General features: G+C 35.5%; 2 protein-coding genes across 2 annotated transcripts; both read right to left on the bottom strand.

Moving 5' to 3' along the window:
* Positions 1–1,570: 1,570 nt before the first annotated feature.
* Positions 1,571–6,498, bottom strand: LOC107816032 (single-stranded DNA-binding protein, mitochondrial). Its single transcript, XM_016641710.2, has 4 exons — positions 6,117–6,498; positions 4,228–4,454; positions 3,538–3,638; positions 1,571–1,843 (listed from the first exon to the last, which is right to left on the bottom strand). The coding sequence occupies exons 1-4, from the start codon at positions 6,387–6,389 to the stop codon at positions 1,764–1,766; spliced, it is 681 nt and encodes a 226-aa protein (XP_016497196.1). The 5' UTR covers positions 6,390–6,498; the 3' UTR covers positions 1,571–1,763.
* A 2,994-nt stretch (positions 6,499–9,492) lies between these two features.
* LOC107816033 (uncharacterized) lies at positions 9,493–17,111 on the bottom strand. The gene is made up of 7 exons (XM_016641711.2): positions 16,574–17,111; positions 15,524–15,658; positions 13,914–14,266; positions 12,211–12,955; positions 12,030–12,126; positions 10,002–10,056; positions 9,493–9,877 (listed from the first exon to the last, which is right to left on the bottom strand). The coding sequence occupies exons 1-7, from the start codon at positions 16,971–16,973 to the stop codon at positions 9,815–9,817; spliced, it is 1,848 nt and encodes a 615-aa protein (XP_016497197.1). The 5' UTR covers positions 16,974–17,111; the 3' UTR covers positions 9,493–9,814.
* Between the last annotated feature and the right edge of the window lie 1,894 nt (positions 17,112–19,005).

Genomic DNA, 19,005 nt, shown 5'->3' with positions numbered 1-19,005 from the left:
TACCATCAGAGCAATCCTCTTGTCTTAAACGCCAAAAGTTACAACTTAATTATGAGAAAAATAGGGTTGTTTGGCCATCATCCAGAGGTTTTTTTTAAAAAAAACAAAAGCTATCATTAGTCCCCTAGTTTCTTGGCTTTGTTATTCATTTATTTGCTCTTTGCTTCCTTTGTGCAAAGTGCAAAAAGATAAGGTAGGGGCGCATGTGGAGTACAACATTCAAACGTAGAGATCAGGTTAAGATTACATTCACAAATCACAATGATCAATAGTCTTTCTTTGATCATGTTCTTATCATTATTAAAAGATTCAAAGTTTTTTTTGCTGTACATAAGGCATTGGTTGCTGCTTTACTTAACTAAGAAATGCTTGTTAAAGATAACCTCATAAACTACAGAAAAATCCTTTTTTGCAGTGTGTGCCATCTTCATTTTTGCAGGCATTAGATACCTAACATTCACTGGTTGACTAATTCAAATACACTCTAAGCAAATTCATTAATGAGGCGGGATAAAACATTCGCTATCAGTAAAATTTTATTTTCGGGGCATCTCGAAATACCTGATTAAAGATAGAGTGAGTTCAACTTTCCTATCGCGTCCTTTAATGATTATATGCGCAATATATTGATATCTAATTGGTATATTCATTCATTAAAGGTTTGTGATATACATTGATTCCGCGGCTCCCGAAACTGAAAACAAAGAGAAAAAGTGGACAAAGAAAACACATAAAAGAAAATCCAAGGAGATCCTAACAACTGGCTGGTGAATATGAAAAAATATATAGAAAATGTAACAAATTTATCTAATTTGAGAAGAAGAACCACCATCACCAATGCTAAGTGGACTTAAAGAGGTTTTATTTGTTATATTTGTTTCTGTCTGCTATTGACGCTTCATTTAGTAGTTAAAGGACAGTGCACTTGTAATAATAGATTATATTGAGTTCGAGTGGAAGGGAGCCTTGAAGCAACGGCAAAGTTATCTCTTTGTGGCCTAAGGTCACGGGTTCAAGCAGTGGAAGCAGCCACTAATGCTTGCATTTGGGTAGATTGTCTATATCACACCCCTTGGTGCGGCCCTACTTTGTGCACCGGTCTACCATTTTTTCGATTATATTGAGTTTGAGTAGAAGACATGAATATACTTGCAACCACTGCCTTCTAAAATATAATATTAGATAGGTATAAAGAGAAAACATCTATATGAAGACCATTTTTCAAGAACATTGAAGAGGGTAAACATATATCTACACCAGGTGTTTATACCAAACCAAGGAGCTACAAGGGAAATATAGTAAGGGCCTACTTGTGGAGAAAATTACTAAAATAGTCTACCAAGTGATTTTTGCTATGCATCAGTTGCTCTCTTGTAAGACACCTCCCAAAATAGCAAAGGCAAAATCACACTCCTCCATATGCTCTAAAAGACTAAAGTAACCAACTGCCTTTTTGGAAAGTATTGCTTTCCACAAAACACTTGCAGATTAGTCAGTGGAAGAGACAATGAGGATTGAGGTGTGTAATAATTGCCCAAAGCTAATATGAATAACTTAGCCAGCAGACAGATGAAAAAAATTATCAGAACACAACTTAATAGGTGCAGAACTATTAGATCACTGATTCAGTTTACATAGTGAGCATCAGATGGCTGGTTTGAAATTAACCTCTTAGGATTAATGTGAGGAGAAAAGAAACAAAAAACAACTCAAATACAATTCTTCTACATAAAGATTCAATTACTTTCATTACAAGCTCACTCTCAGTAATAACCAACCCCTTTGATTTCTGCTTGTGATGGCTGCTGGGCTTCATTCCCATTCCCAAGGAAAACCAGACGACCTGCAAAGAGCCAGGGAATTAGGGTTCATAAAGGTTCTTCGTGGCAAATGAAACAAATTCTATTGAAGTTTGCATGTTTCCTGGACCTATTCCCCGATATGGTTTTACGCATGATCACTACAGGCAACGATAGAATACCATACCACCCATGCTTTAGAACAAAAAACCTTTTTTCCAGTAAAAACTATAGCACAACATGCTTTGGGAATAGAGATAGCGCCACCATTAGTGGTACCATGAGATTTCAGAGACAAATCCTTATTTGTCAAGGGACATAACTTACTTTTCCTAGCCATCTCAAAAAAAAAAAAAATAGCTTACTTTTCACTAACATATGAATTCTAGGTTGTTTCAGAAGCCGGTACAATATGCATCCATGGTTTGCTTTAAAGCCCTTCGAAATTGGCTTGTAATTCAAGTGTAGCCCCTAGGTTACTTTCACCCGAAGCTCATAAACTTAAGTTCTACGGGACATCTTCAAAATTCAAACTTAAAAGGGTGGGCTATGATTAGGGGTGGGCATATATCGGGTAAAATCGATAACCCGAACCGTTAATTATTTATTGGGTTATCGGTATTGGGTTATTGGGTTAACGGTTCAGTAACGGGTTAACTTTTTTTTTATTGGGTTATCAGTTCGGGCTCGGTTTGGCAATTCTGTTATTGGGTAAAACCGATAACCCAATAAGGATTAACTAATTTACTAGTTTACCCTTAAGTATATACATACTAGGGTTTCATAATTCATAGTTCACTCTTTGATTTCCCTATTCTTTCTCAGTTTCTCCGCCTCACGCCCTCACCAGTCAGCCCGTCAAGACTCAGGTCGGCGTCAATCGTATTACGCCCATCAAGACTCAGGCCGACGTAAGTGTGCTTTAATTGTTGAGCTGTTACAAAGTTATCTTGTGTCAGTGTTATAAAATTTGTATTTCATAACTAATAAACTTTTTAATCTATATACATAATTCTGTACTAGAGTAAAAAAACAGATAACAATGCACAAAGATTTACTGCTAGTCGTTTGAACAAAGAAGATCCTAAGAACACTGATTTTACCGAAACTGTTTTATACATTGCAAATCTTATAAAACTGTTTTAGCAAAACAGTTTTATATATTGCGAAGCTGTTTTAGTTGTTTTATCTTATCGGGTAAACCGATAACCGAACCGATAATGATCGATAACCGATTAACCGATAATCGATAACCAATATCTTATAGGTTTGGTTATCGAGCTATGATATTTGTAAATCGATAACCGATAATATTCATAACCGAACCGAACCGACCGATGCCCACCCCTAGCTATGATAGAAGATGGAGAAAAGGGATCAACTAAGTGCAATTTACAGACTCTGAAATGTTACTGCAGCAACTGACCCAGCCTTCAAAAGAAGCAGTTGCTGAGAGGGCCACACAGGCACGGTAACCTAACACTAGAATCCAGTATATATGTATATTCCACCTGGTATGTCCAAAGAGAATCTACAATTTCAAGTCAAGGTGAAACATGTATACAGCCATTAGAAATCTCACTCATTTCTGATGGCAAAATGATTGCATACTGAAAAAACAAAATAAAAGCTATCCATAGGGCTGAAATAGTAACAGGCTTTAAAACTATATGCAGGAAAATGCAAGAGAAACTAACTTTAGTGAAGTAGTAGAAAATATGCATAGGGCTGAAATTACCATTTCTTCGTACAGCAACCTCTCGTATGCGCCGCACAAGACCAGTGATAGGATCAGTGAAGATTTTTGATTCAAGGTTACCCTCCACATACAAGATTGAACTACAATATGCAGTGCATCAAACTACTATCAGAAGATTAGCACATCATTTGACAAGAGCTGGAAGCAGAAGTATGAAACTACAGATTAGAAAGTAAGCATTCAGTCAAAGATGCACACCAAACTTTCACCAGATGGCAAAATTCAGTCTATTTCTTTTCCTGGGAGGAAGTTGGCCCTCAAAATCAGCTGAAAATCTAGCAATTCGTTTTATATTTTTTTTAAATATTGTGTAATTTTATGACACTGACCCAGACGTCAGGGATGTAGAATTTCATGTATGAAATTTTTTTTTGGGACTCTTATGATTTAGGGAAAAAATGAAAAGCAGTGAATAAGTCAATTGGTTTTTTCTATTGATCTCTCATTCAAGGCTTAACCATGAAGCAGGCGCTTATATTGACTTCACAACAAAAAGGAATTAGAAGTGAGCTCTAGATTAACACAACCCCTCAGGTTCAATTTTAAGCAAAAAAAAAAAAAAAAAAAACTTAAAACCCTTAGAGAACACAGGATTACAAGAATATATGCAATCACATGACCCATATTTAACTTCAAAAGTAAGGAGATGAAAGAAAAATGGAAGCATACCCTGGAACAATACTCTTCATGGCCATTTCCCCCAACCTCTCAGGATAGACTGAGACCCTGTGCCACTGAACTGCACACCTATTGGCGTATTCTCTTGGCTCTTCATTATCAAATGGCCTCCTGTTGTTCCGAATCCCACCTGTTCCAAGGGATAGCAGAGTAACGGTCCTCCCACTCTTCAACTTCTTTTGTATTGGTGTCTGGCCAACTTGACCAACCAAGATTGCCTGTTCAGATTCAACGAAAAACATCAAACCAACTTATATTCGCGGAAAGCTAATATGACTATGATTTTTGCCTCTTATCTTTTTGCATTTGCTGGGATAGGAAGTAGGTATTGCAGTTGTACCAATTTCTCTGTCAAAACTGGCAAACCATAATCTTCACACGGCTAATTCAAACACAATTCAATCAATCAACCGTGTCCTAATCCCAATTACAGTTAGGGGTTGGTTAGATGAATCATCTATATCCATTTCGCTCTACTCGGATCTGTTTCATTCCAATACTAAATAATTCCGATCACAACCCAAAGCAAAAAACAAACAGACAAATCCCCACTCAATCGTCAAAGAATTACAAGCATATAAACACCATAAAATGTATGCATAAACTCTATTGGTGCCTTTACATATCATAACATACATAGACACATAAATTACACTTGAACAGTCAGGATCGTGTCTAGTCAGGATTGTGTCTGTATGAAGCATAGTATGCAAAATAATGTTTTAATCTATTAAATGCCTACAAATATGCCTCAATCCCAAATTTGGGGTCCGCTATACGAATCCTCACACGACTATGACTCTCCATTTATATTCATATCAGACCAACACTATAAAAAATAAAACATAAAAACTAAAAAATAAAAATAAAGTGTACTGGAAGTTCACAATATTTTCTACTAGCTTTTTCGATAAAGAAATTCACTATATTTTCTACAAGCATAAAGATCTCTGAAAGGGTAATAGACTCCTAGAAAGCATAGGATCTAAAGTAAACATACTAACATGACTATATTCCTAAATAATTGGTATCAACTTCTCGAGTGTCCACTTAAATGTAAGGCTTTTGTTTGTGGAAGGGTTCAAACCTACGATGTGCACTTAAACCACACATCACATGATGCGCTCTTACCACTAGACCCAACCCCTGCGTGCATCACCTATATAGATTTTTTTTCTTTCTGCCCTACCTTTCACTAAGTCTGCATAGATTCCAGGAAATTGTAGGTTTTCTAAGACAACTTCCTTCCATGTGATTCTACGTCCGCCTCGTCCCCTTTTAACACATTCACTCACCATGGTTTTGCACCTACAAACCGATGCATCTGGAAGTCCACTCAGGACATAACCAATCCATCTTAACCGACATTGACATTTAGAGCCAAAAAGATTGGTAAATATCACCCCCAAACTCCCCTCCCCCAGTGTCCAACAGTCTTTTCCCACTTCCCTTGGTGTCTCGAATCCCCAATCTCATGATTGGGGGGGGGGGGGTCCTTTTGACTAAGCTATACCTCCTTATCTATGGGGACACACAAGTTCATACATGTACAGATAGGATCCTGTCTGTTTTGGTACATGCTATCCAAAGCAATCTCTTAATCCATTAATTGCAACTAACAGATGCATAAAGAGTGTAAATTTATCTCCATTTATCACAATCCGCCGTGTAACTACAAAGTGAATGTTCAACAATATACGTGCATATAAACCCCAATAGGTGTATGCACAAACCTTCTTACCGGTACATTTGAACATTATATCATACAAAGACATAAAAATTAATATATACAAAAACATTAGGTTAGAGTCCAAAATGATTGATAACGCGCAAGCCAATGCATTAATATATGAATTCCAATTCTATTTATCAAAATTCACCTTGTAAATACCAACTTCTAAACCATTCTCTAGGGGACGTTCAACGAATTTGCGTTCTTGATTAAAATCAGAAGCTGAAGGTGATGAAAACCCAGTTGATTCGGGTTCGGCGTCCGATGCGGACTCCAACTCAATGCGGTCAGCATCCGGAGAGGAGAAATCCTCTGTAGCTGAAGAGATTTTTGTGCAAAAAGAAGATAGTTGCGAAGCTTTAATGGATATAGGGTTCGTCAGCATCGTGCGTAAAAGCTTTCTCGATAGTGAAGACGCCATTGATATCAATTTTTCTGCAGAAATGTGAATTTTCTCGGTCGTTAAACCCTTGTTCTGCTGGCTTAAACCCTTGAGGGCCGTTTGGTGGGAACTATTTAGGAAAAAATAAGTTCCAGTATATAACTTGGTATTTGGCTTTTTCTATTTTCAGTGTCACTAATACTAGTAGTATAACTAATATCTCAATTCAAGTATTATTTTATACTTGATATAGTTTTAATTAGCTAATACTGATATCAAGTACTATACTATTACCGGGTTTTTTTTTTTAGCAAGTAGGATATAGAAAAGTTTACTTTTCAAGTAATGATATGTCTAACATAACTTACTCTGTTTTAATCTGAGACAGTTCTTTCTTTGATACACACATTAATACTTACTACAGTATTATTTTATAAAAAGATTACAATCAAAATTTATTTAAAATTAAATTTGTATGTGTTGTTTTCTTTATGAACTATTTTTAACCATTTCTTTTCATTTTCTTCTACTTGTACATTCAAACCATCAAATAAAAGATGGAAAAATAGAAAAATTACAGTATTATTTATGTGACACAAACTAAAAAAGAATACAGAAATAGGGACATTTTGGTCTAGCCTTTGAAATTTTCTCGCAAGGGATCGATGCTATCAGCTCTTCTTTTTTCTTTTTTCCATCTACCAACGATAACAAAAATATTTTTTCATAACCAAGTGTCTCGCAACAAAGCAATTGCTTTAGGCCCCATATTTGTGGAGGCTCCATTTTTTGTTACACCTAATAGGTTATGTATTAGTTTTAAAAAGGCTGAATACATACGGAGACAAGTCAAGTTTACACGATTTTTCATTTAGACACTTGAACTTAAGGGTGTTCTTATTGAGTATTTATACTACGTGAAACTTATTCCAATTGAGCACTTGTTGCTGAGTTGGCACATAAAGTGAGTTTCATCCGATATAGGCGCGTGAAACCCAAAAAACAGATTTTTATTTTTTTCTTTTTTCTTTTTTCTTTTCTTCTTCTCCCTCAAAAACAAAATAAATCTGCCATGACATCGCTGGCCGTAGAGAAGCAGCCACACCCCCTTCTTTCTCTCGTGTAATACTAAGGGCATGACACCAGTCTATTTAGTAAAGACTTGAAACAAATACTTGCCAAATTCTTGCTTCACTGTATGCATTAAGAGCTAATAGAGAGGAGGAGCAATGAAGTAAAGCAGAAAAAAGAGCTGATGCTAAAGGCAAATGTCTGTTGAGATAATGAAAATATCAGATCAATATCCTCATTCAAAGATAGGAGTTGTGTTCCCACTTTCAGAGGAGAAGCTTTTGGAGGGATTTGAGATTCCCGGATTCAAGCAAGAAAATGTTCAAATCTTGTTGCAGAGAACTGCGACTAAATGAAAGCCACCATTAATGGGGTATTTAAAAAGCTTGAAGGTTTAAAATGGATTATTTGATTTGATGAAAGTTTGGGAAATTAATATTGGGTCTGTCTTCGGGTCGTCGTGGGCAAACTTTAGTTGAAGTTATAACAAATTTGGAGGAGTTTCTCTTAAAAATTTGGATTAAAATCATGCTTAGAACAAGAACACACATGAAAATAGTAAAGAACACCAAGGCCACCGATTATTTTGTTTATTAAATAGATTTAACATAGTTTTTCCTTTTTTTTTACTCAAAATAATATATGTCCTTTTTTTATTCGCCATTCGCCACATCAGCAGCGAGTGCATTGTACAAACTTTGTAAGCTTGGCTGATTGTCAAAGAAGTGCTCAATTGGAATAAGTTTCGGTTAGTATAAGTGCTCAATAGGAACACCCTTAAGTTCAGGTGTCTAAATGAAAAATCGTGTCAACTTTAAGTGTCTCCGTATGTATTCAGCCTTTTAAAAAAGTTTTGTGAAGTGAAAAAGTTCGATTTCTTTCTTTAATAAATATAACAATTTGCAACTGCTAAGATTTTTGCAAGGAAATTTGCACTTGAAATGAATATCGAACCCAAATTTCATAAGAAATGTATAATATATATGAAGTAACAATTTGATGATAATGTTGATAATGAAATCTCAAAATCTTTCGAAGAGTCCTTTAGAGGACGGGTTATTCACATTTTATTTTATGGAGCGACGTAAAAGCTAACCAGTGGAAATTCAAAAATTCCCTGGGAAAAAAAATAGAGATGTCTCCTACGTTACCCATTGATTACTTTTATACATAATAGACAAGACTATTTTTTCACTTCAAAATATATTTGAGCAATTCGAAGCATATGAAAATATTTTTGATTTTCTATTTAGCGGTAAAAACTAAGATCACTAGATGATGAAAATTTGAAAACATATTGCTTTAATCTTGAATGTTCCTTAAAGCATAATAATCAATTTGATATTGGTGATTTAGATTTATTTTCTAATTAAAAGTATTAAGGAAAATAGTACAATTAGAAGATAACAATTTAATTGATACACTCAATCAAATAAAAAGATCTGATTCTTTTCCAAATGTCTATATTACTTATGGAATAATGTTAATAACTCATGTTACCGGTGCTTCAGTGGAAAGAAGTTTTCAAAATTAAAATTAATAAAATCTTACCAAAGATCCACAATGTCTCAAGAAAGGTTAAGTGGATTAGTTATATTGTCAATTGAGAAATACTTATTAAGAGTTATTGATTATAAGAAAATCATTAAAAACTTTGTATCTAAGAAAAGCTAGAAAAATAGACTTCAAATAAATAAATAAATATTTAAAAAAAGTTAATGCCCTCATAAAATTTGACTTTAGGCCACAAAATTCGTCGGACCGCCCCTGATGTCTCGAGATTAAGAGCCCGTTTGGATTGACTTGTTTTAAGTGCTTTTAAGCTAAAATAGCTTTTAAGTCATTTTGTAGTGTTTGGATAAAGTAAAAAAGTGCTTTTAAGCACTTATTTTTAAGCTAAAATGACAAAAAACAAGCCAAAAGCAAAAGGTTAGAATTCCTAACTTATAGCTTAAAAGCTATTTTGGCTTAAAAGTCACTTAAAACAAGTTCATCCAAACGGGCTCTAAGTAAGCTAAGAAAGTATTAGTCATGCATATTAGTCTGCTTGTGAAGCTAACTGCACAAACAGTTGCACAAGAATCTCAAAATCTTAGCGGAATCTTCCGAGAGAGATTTTGTATTGTAAAATATACAAACATCAGTCCAACAAAGGGCCACCCGACACCTATGACCTAGTAATTTGTCAGAGAAATAATATTTTAAATAAAAGATCTTACTGAGACCTGTGTAAATTTCTATAAACTCCAAGACAAAAAAAAATTAATGCATGCATTCATTTTTTTCTGTGAGGTTAATGATTTTAGTGAATGCATTCATTTCCTATAAGGTATTATATGACAGCAAAAATTTGTCAGTAAGTTGGTAGCCGTTGCCACATCCAATTGCTAAATTCATATGAGGAGGTGTTCTCTCCCATACTCTCGCACAATCACAGGCACACTTGTAGTTGGTATCTGAAAAACACCAAAAGACCATGAAATGAGTAGGGATAAAAGGATACAACTCCTAAAGATTTCAAACTGCAGTAATGAAATCTAAAGAACTAAGGTTGCAAGCAAAATTGTGAAATTCACTTACCATGCCATAATCTGTGATGATCATTGAGACATAGTCTGAAGGAGTAACATCATACCTATTAAAATCATGGATTAGGTATTAGATGAATGAGAAAATCTTATTTGTTTAATTTCCTTTAAGGGTTGACTAAAAACTTCTCTGAGGAAAAGTTACTTCTTCTCTACTTGTCAATACGTTTTCAACATCTTATTACCAGAAGAGCATCTTAGGAGTCGGACTTTCTTTTTGAGTAGTGTCTTAGGACTCACATTTATGTTTTCTAGCCTAAAATTGTGCACTACAACGTATCTTTGTTTTCCGACTCACTTCTAGTTGACAACATTCGATTTCTCAAGTAACCATTTTAGTCCGGAAACTTTAAGCAAGTTACAGCTTACTAAGGAGTTGAGGCAGTGATTTTGAAAGGAGCAGCGTAGTGGAAAATGACTTTTTCCTAGGGAGCTCAAGGGCAATTCAGTTTGTTCTTGTAAATAATAGGTAGCTTCGGAGGATTTTAAGTTGTTATGCACTTCTACTCCACATTTCATCATAAAACTAAGGTTCATCCTTTTCTTGATGTCATGAAACTTTTCTTTTCCTAGATATATGTGAAGTTTTTTGTTCCTACCCCAATGCCCTTGTAATGTATCTAATGCAGATGGGGAAGAAAGCAGATAAACCATAACAAACTCCCCAATGCTAAAGACTCGATTTAACAATATTAGGACATTATGGACAGATAGAGCTTTATAAAAATCAAAGGAAACTATAATTTATCCTTAATTTGTGAGAGAAAATTAAGAGTCTGTTTGGAAAGCCACCTTGGAAATGGATTTAAGTGTAATTGGATGTAATTACACAGTTTGACATGTTTGTTTGGCCAAGTAATTACTTGGTCAGCATGGAATTGGGTGTAATTGGAGGGGTGTAATTACACTCTCCAATTCTCAAGGGGGAGGTGAAAATTGGTGGTAATTACACTGTGTAATTACAAGGTTGCTTTTTAGTTTCTTTCCTTTTTGTTTTTATTTTAATTTATTTTCTTTATAACTTTTTATTTCTATTTTTTTAATTTTTTAATTTTATTTTTACTTTTTTTTTTTTTTGAAATTTTAAAATATATTTTTCTTTGTACATTATTTATCTTTTATTTCTCTATCTTTATTTCTTGTGATTCCATGTAATTGCTTATATTTTATTTTTTATGTAGTTTATTATTCTATTTTTTTGAAACTATACCCCCTAATATTAGAATTAATGAGTCATTAACAAACTTGGCATATAATGAGTGATGTAATTAAAGTGGAATTTCGTTGTTGAATGTGGTTATAAACATATCATATTTCCTTATCTTAAATTGCAGTGGAACTTACTATTACTATGTTGGAATTTGACATATGTTAAACGATTTTATTTTTTTTGAATTTTGAAAATGTGTTATATTCATAGTTCCAATTTACTTGTTTTAGTAGTATTGGCTCACATTGCATGTCGTTCATTTTTTAGTTAAAATTGATTGATTAGTTTTATCAAACATTTGAATTATGTTATGACATTATTTTATAAATATTAATTTATTTTATCAAACATGAATTCCATGATGTTCTTACAAAACATATATCTTTAATTTTTGTAAATATCTAAATTAAATATTACTAATTTAAATATAAATATATATAAAAAAAATTACAATATTAGTTATAAATACATGATTACTAATTAATGTATATTCACGAAAAAATATACATCTTAAATACCAAATATAATGTCATTTATATTTACAAAAATTTATAGGCATATATCTATTATATTAGCTTTAAGTTTTGATAATTACTTAATTTAAAATTTAATCTAACTGTGTAATTACACTTGTGCAACCAAACAGTAAACTTGTAATTACAGTGTAATTACACTATGACAAACAAACAAGTCGTCGTAATTACACAACTGTGAAATTACTAGGCTGTGTAATTACTACCCTATTAATTACACCAATTCCAATTACAGGATGACTTTCCAAACAGACTCTAAAAGAAGAAAACCACTCACATCAAATTCAGAAGCTGAATATTATCATTGCTTGTCCAGTTATCCGAAAAATTGACATCCAGTCCACCAGGAACTTTGGAAATGGCATCTGGTTCACCTGCAATTGAGTTAATAGACAATATAGCCACACAGATAATATTGCAATATATGGCAGGAAATATAATCTATGAATAGGACATACCTAGCTCATTGGAACAAACAGAATCAAGCTGCACTCTCTCGTGAAACTTATATGCTTCACAACAAATCAGTAGAGGAACACGGAATGCATGAGCAACCATAGCAACACATGCAGTCCCAATTCTAGAGTACACAGTCCCATTAGATAATACAGATGCAGCACCCATGAACACTCTAGTGACTTCATGCATAATGTAAGAAATAGCATTTATATGAGTGTATGTACAACACAGGCCCTTCTTCACCAGCCTCCGAAGTAGTGCCTTGCCTTCAAGTCTAGGGCGAGAATCTACCACTATTACACGAAATCGCTTCCCAAGCTCGTAAGCGTGTAGCAGAATCATTTCAACAACAGAGGAAGAACCAAATGTGAGAAGAACATCACCATCTCTGACCTTCGTAACTGCCTGTCTTATTATTACTCTGTCAGCTAGTACTATCTTCTCATTAATGAAGCGCTCAATATCTGAGTAAAGAGCAGCCTTTGCTTCTGACTCAGAAAGAGTTAAAGATAACTTGGCTATACGAGCTTTTAGAAAGCGAATTGCATTTCCCATGCTAATAGAAAGGGGTCTACACTCGTTAAAAAATGAAACATAGCCATTGATCCTTGCTGTTAAATCTCTACCTAGAGCTTTTTCACGAGGTGTAGAGTAATCTCTGATGGCTTGTTGAAATGCTTGCAGCATTGCAACACAGCGAGCATTTCCCCCAACAACATCCCCAGCCAAATACTGCAGTCCTACCTGGTAAGAAGTTCAGAAACAATCATGGAGACATGTGACATTTCTAAACCACTTAGTGTCATACTAGAATTAACAATGCTTTAAGTCCACATTTAATCACAAACTACAACTAGTAGTTGTATTCAAATTTTTAACTAAAAAAAAATTGGGTATAATGATATCATAAAGCAAATAAAATTAACTTAAAGTAAGAAAATTTAGAGGATAAAATTAGGAAAAGAGCATGTAGCTCAGTAGTTAGAGCATCTGCTTCCTAAAGTAAGAAAATATAGAAGATAAAATGAGAGAAGAACATCTGATATGATCTAGCAATGTACTACTTAGATCTCCAGATGTATCCATCGGCAGGTGAGGTACAACAGTGATTGGAGGGTTTAAAATGGGACGAACCGAATGAAGTTATCTCAAAAGACTTATAATTTCCTGAAATTCACACAAACTTAGTGAAAAGATCAAAAGGAAAGAAAGCAAAAACTCCACCTAGGTAATACCAATTTATGAGATTTAAGGTTTTGTCATACTAGTACACTTCCATTAGGTTCAATCATTCAATGTTTGCTAAAGTTCTTTTTAGTTTGTTTAGAGATTTGTATGTCCATAGAAATTGTAGGGGATATCTAGAGTTTGAGAAACTTAAATTATTGAGTAACATAATGAAACTGGTTCAAAGCGAAATAAATATAGAGGATTCATATACTGACTCAAATTAGGTTGGGACTGAGGCATAGTGAAAGTCAAAACAGCAGGGATCTCAGCAGTCCGGTGATAATACAGTCTTAGTGCATCTGACAACAGATGCAATATCACGAAGCAAGATGATAATGTGCATCTCTTCTTGTTACTTGCTGAATAAAGTCCTCCATGACAAGCTTAGTATCTTAGACAACTACTTCTGTGAAATGTTCCCATTTCAAAGCAGAAATAAACAAAAATGGGACATGACGCATGGGGAAGTTACCTTGTAAACTGCAGGATGCATAGGGTCAAGGTGGAAAAACCTTGATTCAAGATCAGGTAGCTGAGTTCCTTGTTCATACTGAGGTAAATGCCGAAACAGTTCTGCCCTATTTCTAGCTTCAGTCTTTTTAACTACTGCACGTTTCTTAGCTTTTTCAACACGATTATTATCATCAAATTGCATCCTAGGAGCAGGTACATCTTTCTTGCGATCTTTCTCTAGTGGTCGGTCACCTCCTTTTGTCTGAGAAGTAGCTACAGATGATATCACGGGGCCACCATCTTTCTTTTGTGAAGGCTTCTTAGAAGGTTTACCAGACTGTCCATGTAACTTTGTCCCAGATGTTTCTCCACCTATATATGATCCAAAAATAAAATAAATTTTCAGAAAGATGATTTAATGACTCCGCAAAAAGATTTTTTGACCTAACTTTAATTAGCATACAGCTTTTGGAAGCTCCAATTACCATCATGTACTCACTATTCAGAAATCTTCTTACGGTAATGTCACAAGTCACAACTATAAACCTTCTTTCATGTTTCAAAAAAGAAAGCAAGAACAACTATTACTACTATGCCTTCAAGTCCGAGCTAGTCATGGACTAGTGTTCGACTAATGAATCTTCAATATTCATTTTGCTCCATTTAATGCCGTTTCACTCCAACCCCCAATGTTTCAAGAAGAAAGCAAATAAAAAGTGAAATAGGAGGAACCAATTCATTTCTTTAATGCCGTTTCACTCCAACCCCCAATGTTTCAAGAGAACGTGAAGATAATAATTAAGACTAATAATTTTCTATGACACAATTTGGTGGTTACAAATGAAAATAAGCAAGCCTTCGACATTGACCTACCTAGGTCCTTGGAGAATCTTATGGATGCAAATACATATGCTGTGTATTAGCAGCTAGTACATTTCATATCTTTACTCAGAGACACACAACTAGATATTCTCAACATCACAAAGAGATGGCTATTTTAAGAATAAAGCTAATAACACTTGTAAGAGATGCCAGGTCTACCTATCAAAAAAAAAAAAAAATAGATGCCAGGTGATGGCATAACTTTTTCTCTGAAAGAAAATCAGGATATATGGAGTCTCACAAACACAGTCATATAAAAACTTACCAAGTATAACTTATCAAATAAAAAAAAAAACCTAAACAAGTATATACTCTATCCTCTATCAGTTCCATTATCTTCTTCTTTTTTTCTATCAATTCTACTATCAAGCATGACAATCAAACAACAAGATTGATGTTTCAAAAGCAGCACATTCAATAAACAGAGGCATCCATTAACAAGAAAGAAGCACAAGCAACTGGAAAAGGTGGGGATTGCTGACGGAGAGAGGCGTTTCATAGAAATCACAACGTTGTACAAGTATGTAAGCAGAAAATCATATGATTCTAGAAAATGAACAATAACAAATTCTTTCGCTAGACAAGTTAGCCCCAGATGAAGTCTGAATAATAAAGACACAAACTAGTTAACAGAAGTTGTATCACAAAGAAAGTAAACTCTAAAATCCTTGTTTCCACCCTACTCCCCTGTGTGAAGATAACGTATAGCGGTTGCTTTCCTAACTTAATAGGGAAGATGATTGAAACCTTTTCCAGCAGCTTTTGCAGCTCTTTGAGCCTCCTGCAGTGCACGCCTTTCAGCTTTGGTGGTCTTCCCTTTCAGTGGCTTTGCATTTCTTTCTACCTCATTTGAAGTTTCAGCAACTTGTGCACTGATCAGTTCTGCAAGACAAAAATGTTTTTTATCATCATCTGAGAAACACTGGTTCTAGCAAGATCAAAGTTCTTGGGAGGAAGAACTCGCTTTTCAGCCCACCTAATTGTTGTTAATTGACGAATAAAGGGGTTTAGTGCAAATAATGTGAGCAGGAAAGCATTATTTATCACCAGCATTCTTGCTCCTAAGATGTGAAAAGTCAGAAATGATAGCTCAGATAAAACTTTTGAACTACATCAGTAACAATGCTCCACATGTCGTCCTAATTATAAGATCAAACATTACCATATAGTGCCTCATAAATAAAGCTAGAATTACAAGTTACAAGATGATACTGAATGTGCAGAGTATATGGTCTCAGAAGAGTATACTACATAGAATCTCTGGATCTTGTGTTCAGTTGATATTAGGATCGGGTTCAAAAGTTTAAATCTAATTGTCATGTACTCCAAATCGAGCAACGAATGCAATGAGGAAAAGTCTCCATCTGCCTAAGCCTTGGTGGGCAGAGTTAACTGCTACTTGTGCTAGTGGGAGGTCGCAGGTACCTGTGCTGGTGGAAGGTAGCAGGTATCTCGGTACTGGTGGGAGGTAGCAAGTATCTCGGTACTGGTGGGAGGTAGCAAGTATCTCGGTACTGGTGGGAGGTAGCAGGTATCTCGGTACTGGTGGGAGGTAGTAGGTATGTTGGGGAGGTAGCACGTACCTCTGGAATAATCAAAATGTGTCTAAGCTGGCTCGAACGCCACCGTCGTAAATAATAAAGAAAGAGAGCAAAAGTTCGTACTGCCAGTTTACACAAATACAAAGACGCTTTCCACATTATCTAGCATTGCAAATACCTATACGAAAACTTAGGGAATCATAAATCAACAATAATGCCCAGTTTAAATGGGCCAAATTACGAATGCTAGAGGTACCTTGATCGTCTTTCGACTCTGTCAATCGGGCAGCTGAAGTCAAACCGAAGCCGTCAGTTTGACGACTCCAGTGTGTTGAGTCCTCGGAAAACTCTCCCTCTACGCCAATTCCACTAGACGCCGGCGAAGTCCCAAGCACCGACTGCATAGGATTGTAGCTTCCTACCAATTGCTCACTCTCGTCAAAAGAAGACCGCCGAGGCCGCGACGTAGACGTAGAATTAGGAACAGGAACAGCCTGTGAGACGCTCTCGAAGGCATGAGGGATCATTGAATTACCGGATGGAGATGAGGAAAGCCCGGGATGGTTATCCGGGTCGTTAATGTGTGGGTCGGGTGCGAAAAAACCCACCCGACGAACTTTTGGATCTATAACCCGAGAGGGACGACGAGGATCCATAGAACCAAAGAGTTAGGGTTTGAACGAGCAGCTGAACTTTTCCTCTGAAATGTTCTTTCGCAGGCAATCCATAGAACCAAAGAGTTAGCGTTTGGATTTATTTTTTTTAAAAAAAAGAAAGGCTTCAAATAAAGTTTGTAAAGCATGTCAAAGAATGTTCCAATATAATATTCCATGTGATAATATGATATTTGAAATATTACTTCCTTAAAGGAGAGAATTAAGGAAGAGAATATATTTATATCAATGAGAAAAAAAATTCATGTACTTTTCTATAGTACATTTGTACATGAAATGTTTTAAATGCCTTTTATATTTAAAAGTATTTGAAATTTTATAACAAAGAAAATTGGTTGATTAATCAAAATAATATATGTGTTGAGTGAAAGTAACAAATAATCTCTATATGAAACCAAAAACCTTGTTAGTTATTAATATTCTAGTAATGAATCAAAGCAGCAAATCAATTGTTTACCTCGAAAATACGAGCAACAATTAAACTTGATTTGTGGTTTTAAAGATACGTAATTTAGTTCAATATCAATTAATAATCAAGAAATATGAAGTAGAAATGAAAGATAGAAGTGAATCAAACCAATGTTAGTTAGCAGCAGTGACCTCGAGAAGGTGACCTCGAGGTGGCTTAGGGCAATAAGAACAATAAAGTAAGAAGATCAAAGTAAGAACAATTAAGCTAAGGGACAATTCTGATGAACAACAGGCAAAAAGTAGAGAGTCTATTCTTTGCTCAGTAAAAGATAATCTTAGAAATGATTGGGATCCCCCTTATATAATGGAGGGAACCCTAAATAAGGAATACTTCCATTTACAGTAAGGAATATTCTTGGTACAACTATCTAACCGTCTAGTACAAAATTGTACAATCCTATTCCGTGATTTATGCCATGACTTAGGGGACGTGGCAAGAATCTAGCTCGCTCCGGTACAAATCCATAACTGTACTATTTCGAGGTCGAGCGCACTCGACGTTGATACTCCTCGAACTCCTGTCTCCGGGCACTATGCTCTGTCTTCGAGCTTGAGTCTGGTCCACCGATTTCGAACTCGACCTCTTCCGAACTTGAGCCAAGGATGGAACCTCGATCTTTCACATCGGGGGCATATAATTTTGACCGTATACAGATATCCCGGCGTTTCTTAGGAAAAGATGATAAGACGATGTTCACCTCAATCTTCTCGAGCTTCTCATGATGATGTCATGCTCGTGATGTAGGTGCTTGAAATGTCCAGAAATGTCACGTCGGTGCTCTTCCCCAAAACATCAAATGCGTGTCAGTTTTGGTCGGTCACTAGCGCTGCCGATTCATCGTCGCCCTTCTATAAATAGGAGGCACTCTGCTGAACAAAGAACTGTACTTTTCTCATCTTTATCTTCTTTTGATCTTTTCCCTTTTTTGCTTCATTCTTTAATCATCCATTTCCATGGTTCCAACCTGCGAACACAAGGTCATACGGGAGCAATTTTACCAGTTATTCCAAGGTCTCCTTTTTCAAAGCTTCGATTTGAAACAACATGAGAAGGATGCCGAACCCTTCTTGCGTCAAAAAACATGTGAACTTCACACTGCTGATTATCTCTCTTAACTTTAGCCTGGTGTGGCATTTCATTCCTTTTGCTTTCCATGGAATGAGGTGGCACTATCATCTTCTAACTTTTGCATCCCACACCGGAACAATGTCCCAAGGATGATCATTCTTGGATCGTTGTTCGTGCATCTTGCAACCCTTTTGATTTTTCTTGTGGTAGAAGGTGAAGCTACATCTTCTTGTCTTTCCTTCTGGTCTTTTTCTTTTGTCGCTCTTTTTCATTAACATACGATGGGCCGAAATCTCAATAGAATGCTCAATCCCCGCTACTGGAAATACAGTTACACTCATCGAGGGCTCTCTGCCCTGAATCTCTTCGATCACTCGGACATTTTCAAAGATCGAAAAGGGCCCCTGAGAAGGAGGTTCCCGAAGATGTCACTCCCCAGGGCGCGACCTTAAAAGTAGATTAGGTCCTTAATTT

The sequence above is a fragment of the Nicotiana tabacum genome, chromosome 20 (genome assembly GCF_000715075.1).
Source record: "Nicotiana tabacum cultivar K326 chromosome 20, ASM71507v2, whole genome shotgun sequence".
Classification (NCBI taxonomy): domain Eukaryota; kingdom Viridiplantae; phylum Streptophyta; class Magnoliopsida; order Solanales; family Solanaceae; genus Nicotiana; species Nicotiana tabacum.
Note: the sequence above shows the minus strand (reverse complement) of the source record. Positions and strands in the feature narration are given on the sequence as shown.

Coding starts and splice junctions, on each gene's coding strand:
- LOC107816032 (XM_016641710.2), bottom strand. CDS start 6,389: ATGGCGTCTTCACTATCGAGAAAGCTTTTACGCACGATGCTGACGAAC. Junction 4,455..6,116: donor TAGAAGTTGGTATTTACAAG/GTGAATTTTGAT, acceptor GAATCTGAACAG/GCAATCTTGGTTGGTCAAGT. Junction 3,639..4,227: donor ATGAAGAGTATTGTTCCAGG/GTATGCTTCCAT, acceptor TGCATATTGTAG/TTCAATCTTGTATGTGGAGG.
- LOC107816033 (XM_016641711.2), bottom strand. CDS start 16,973: ATGGATCCTCGTCGTCCCTCTCGGGTTATAGATCCAAAAGTTCGTCGG. Junction 12,956..13,913: donor TGCATCCTGCAGTTTACAAG/GTAACTTCCCCA, acceptor ACTTCTTACCAG/GTAGGACTGCAGTATTTGGC. Junction 10,057..12,029: donor ATTCAGCTTCTGAATTTGAT/GTGAGTGGTTTT, acceptor TGATTTTAATAG/GTATGATGTTACTCCTTCAG.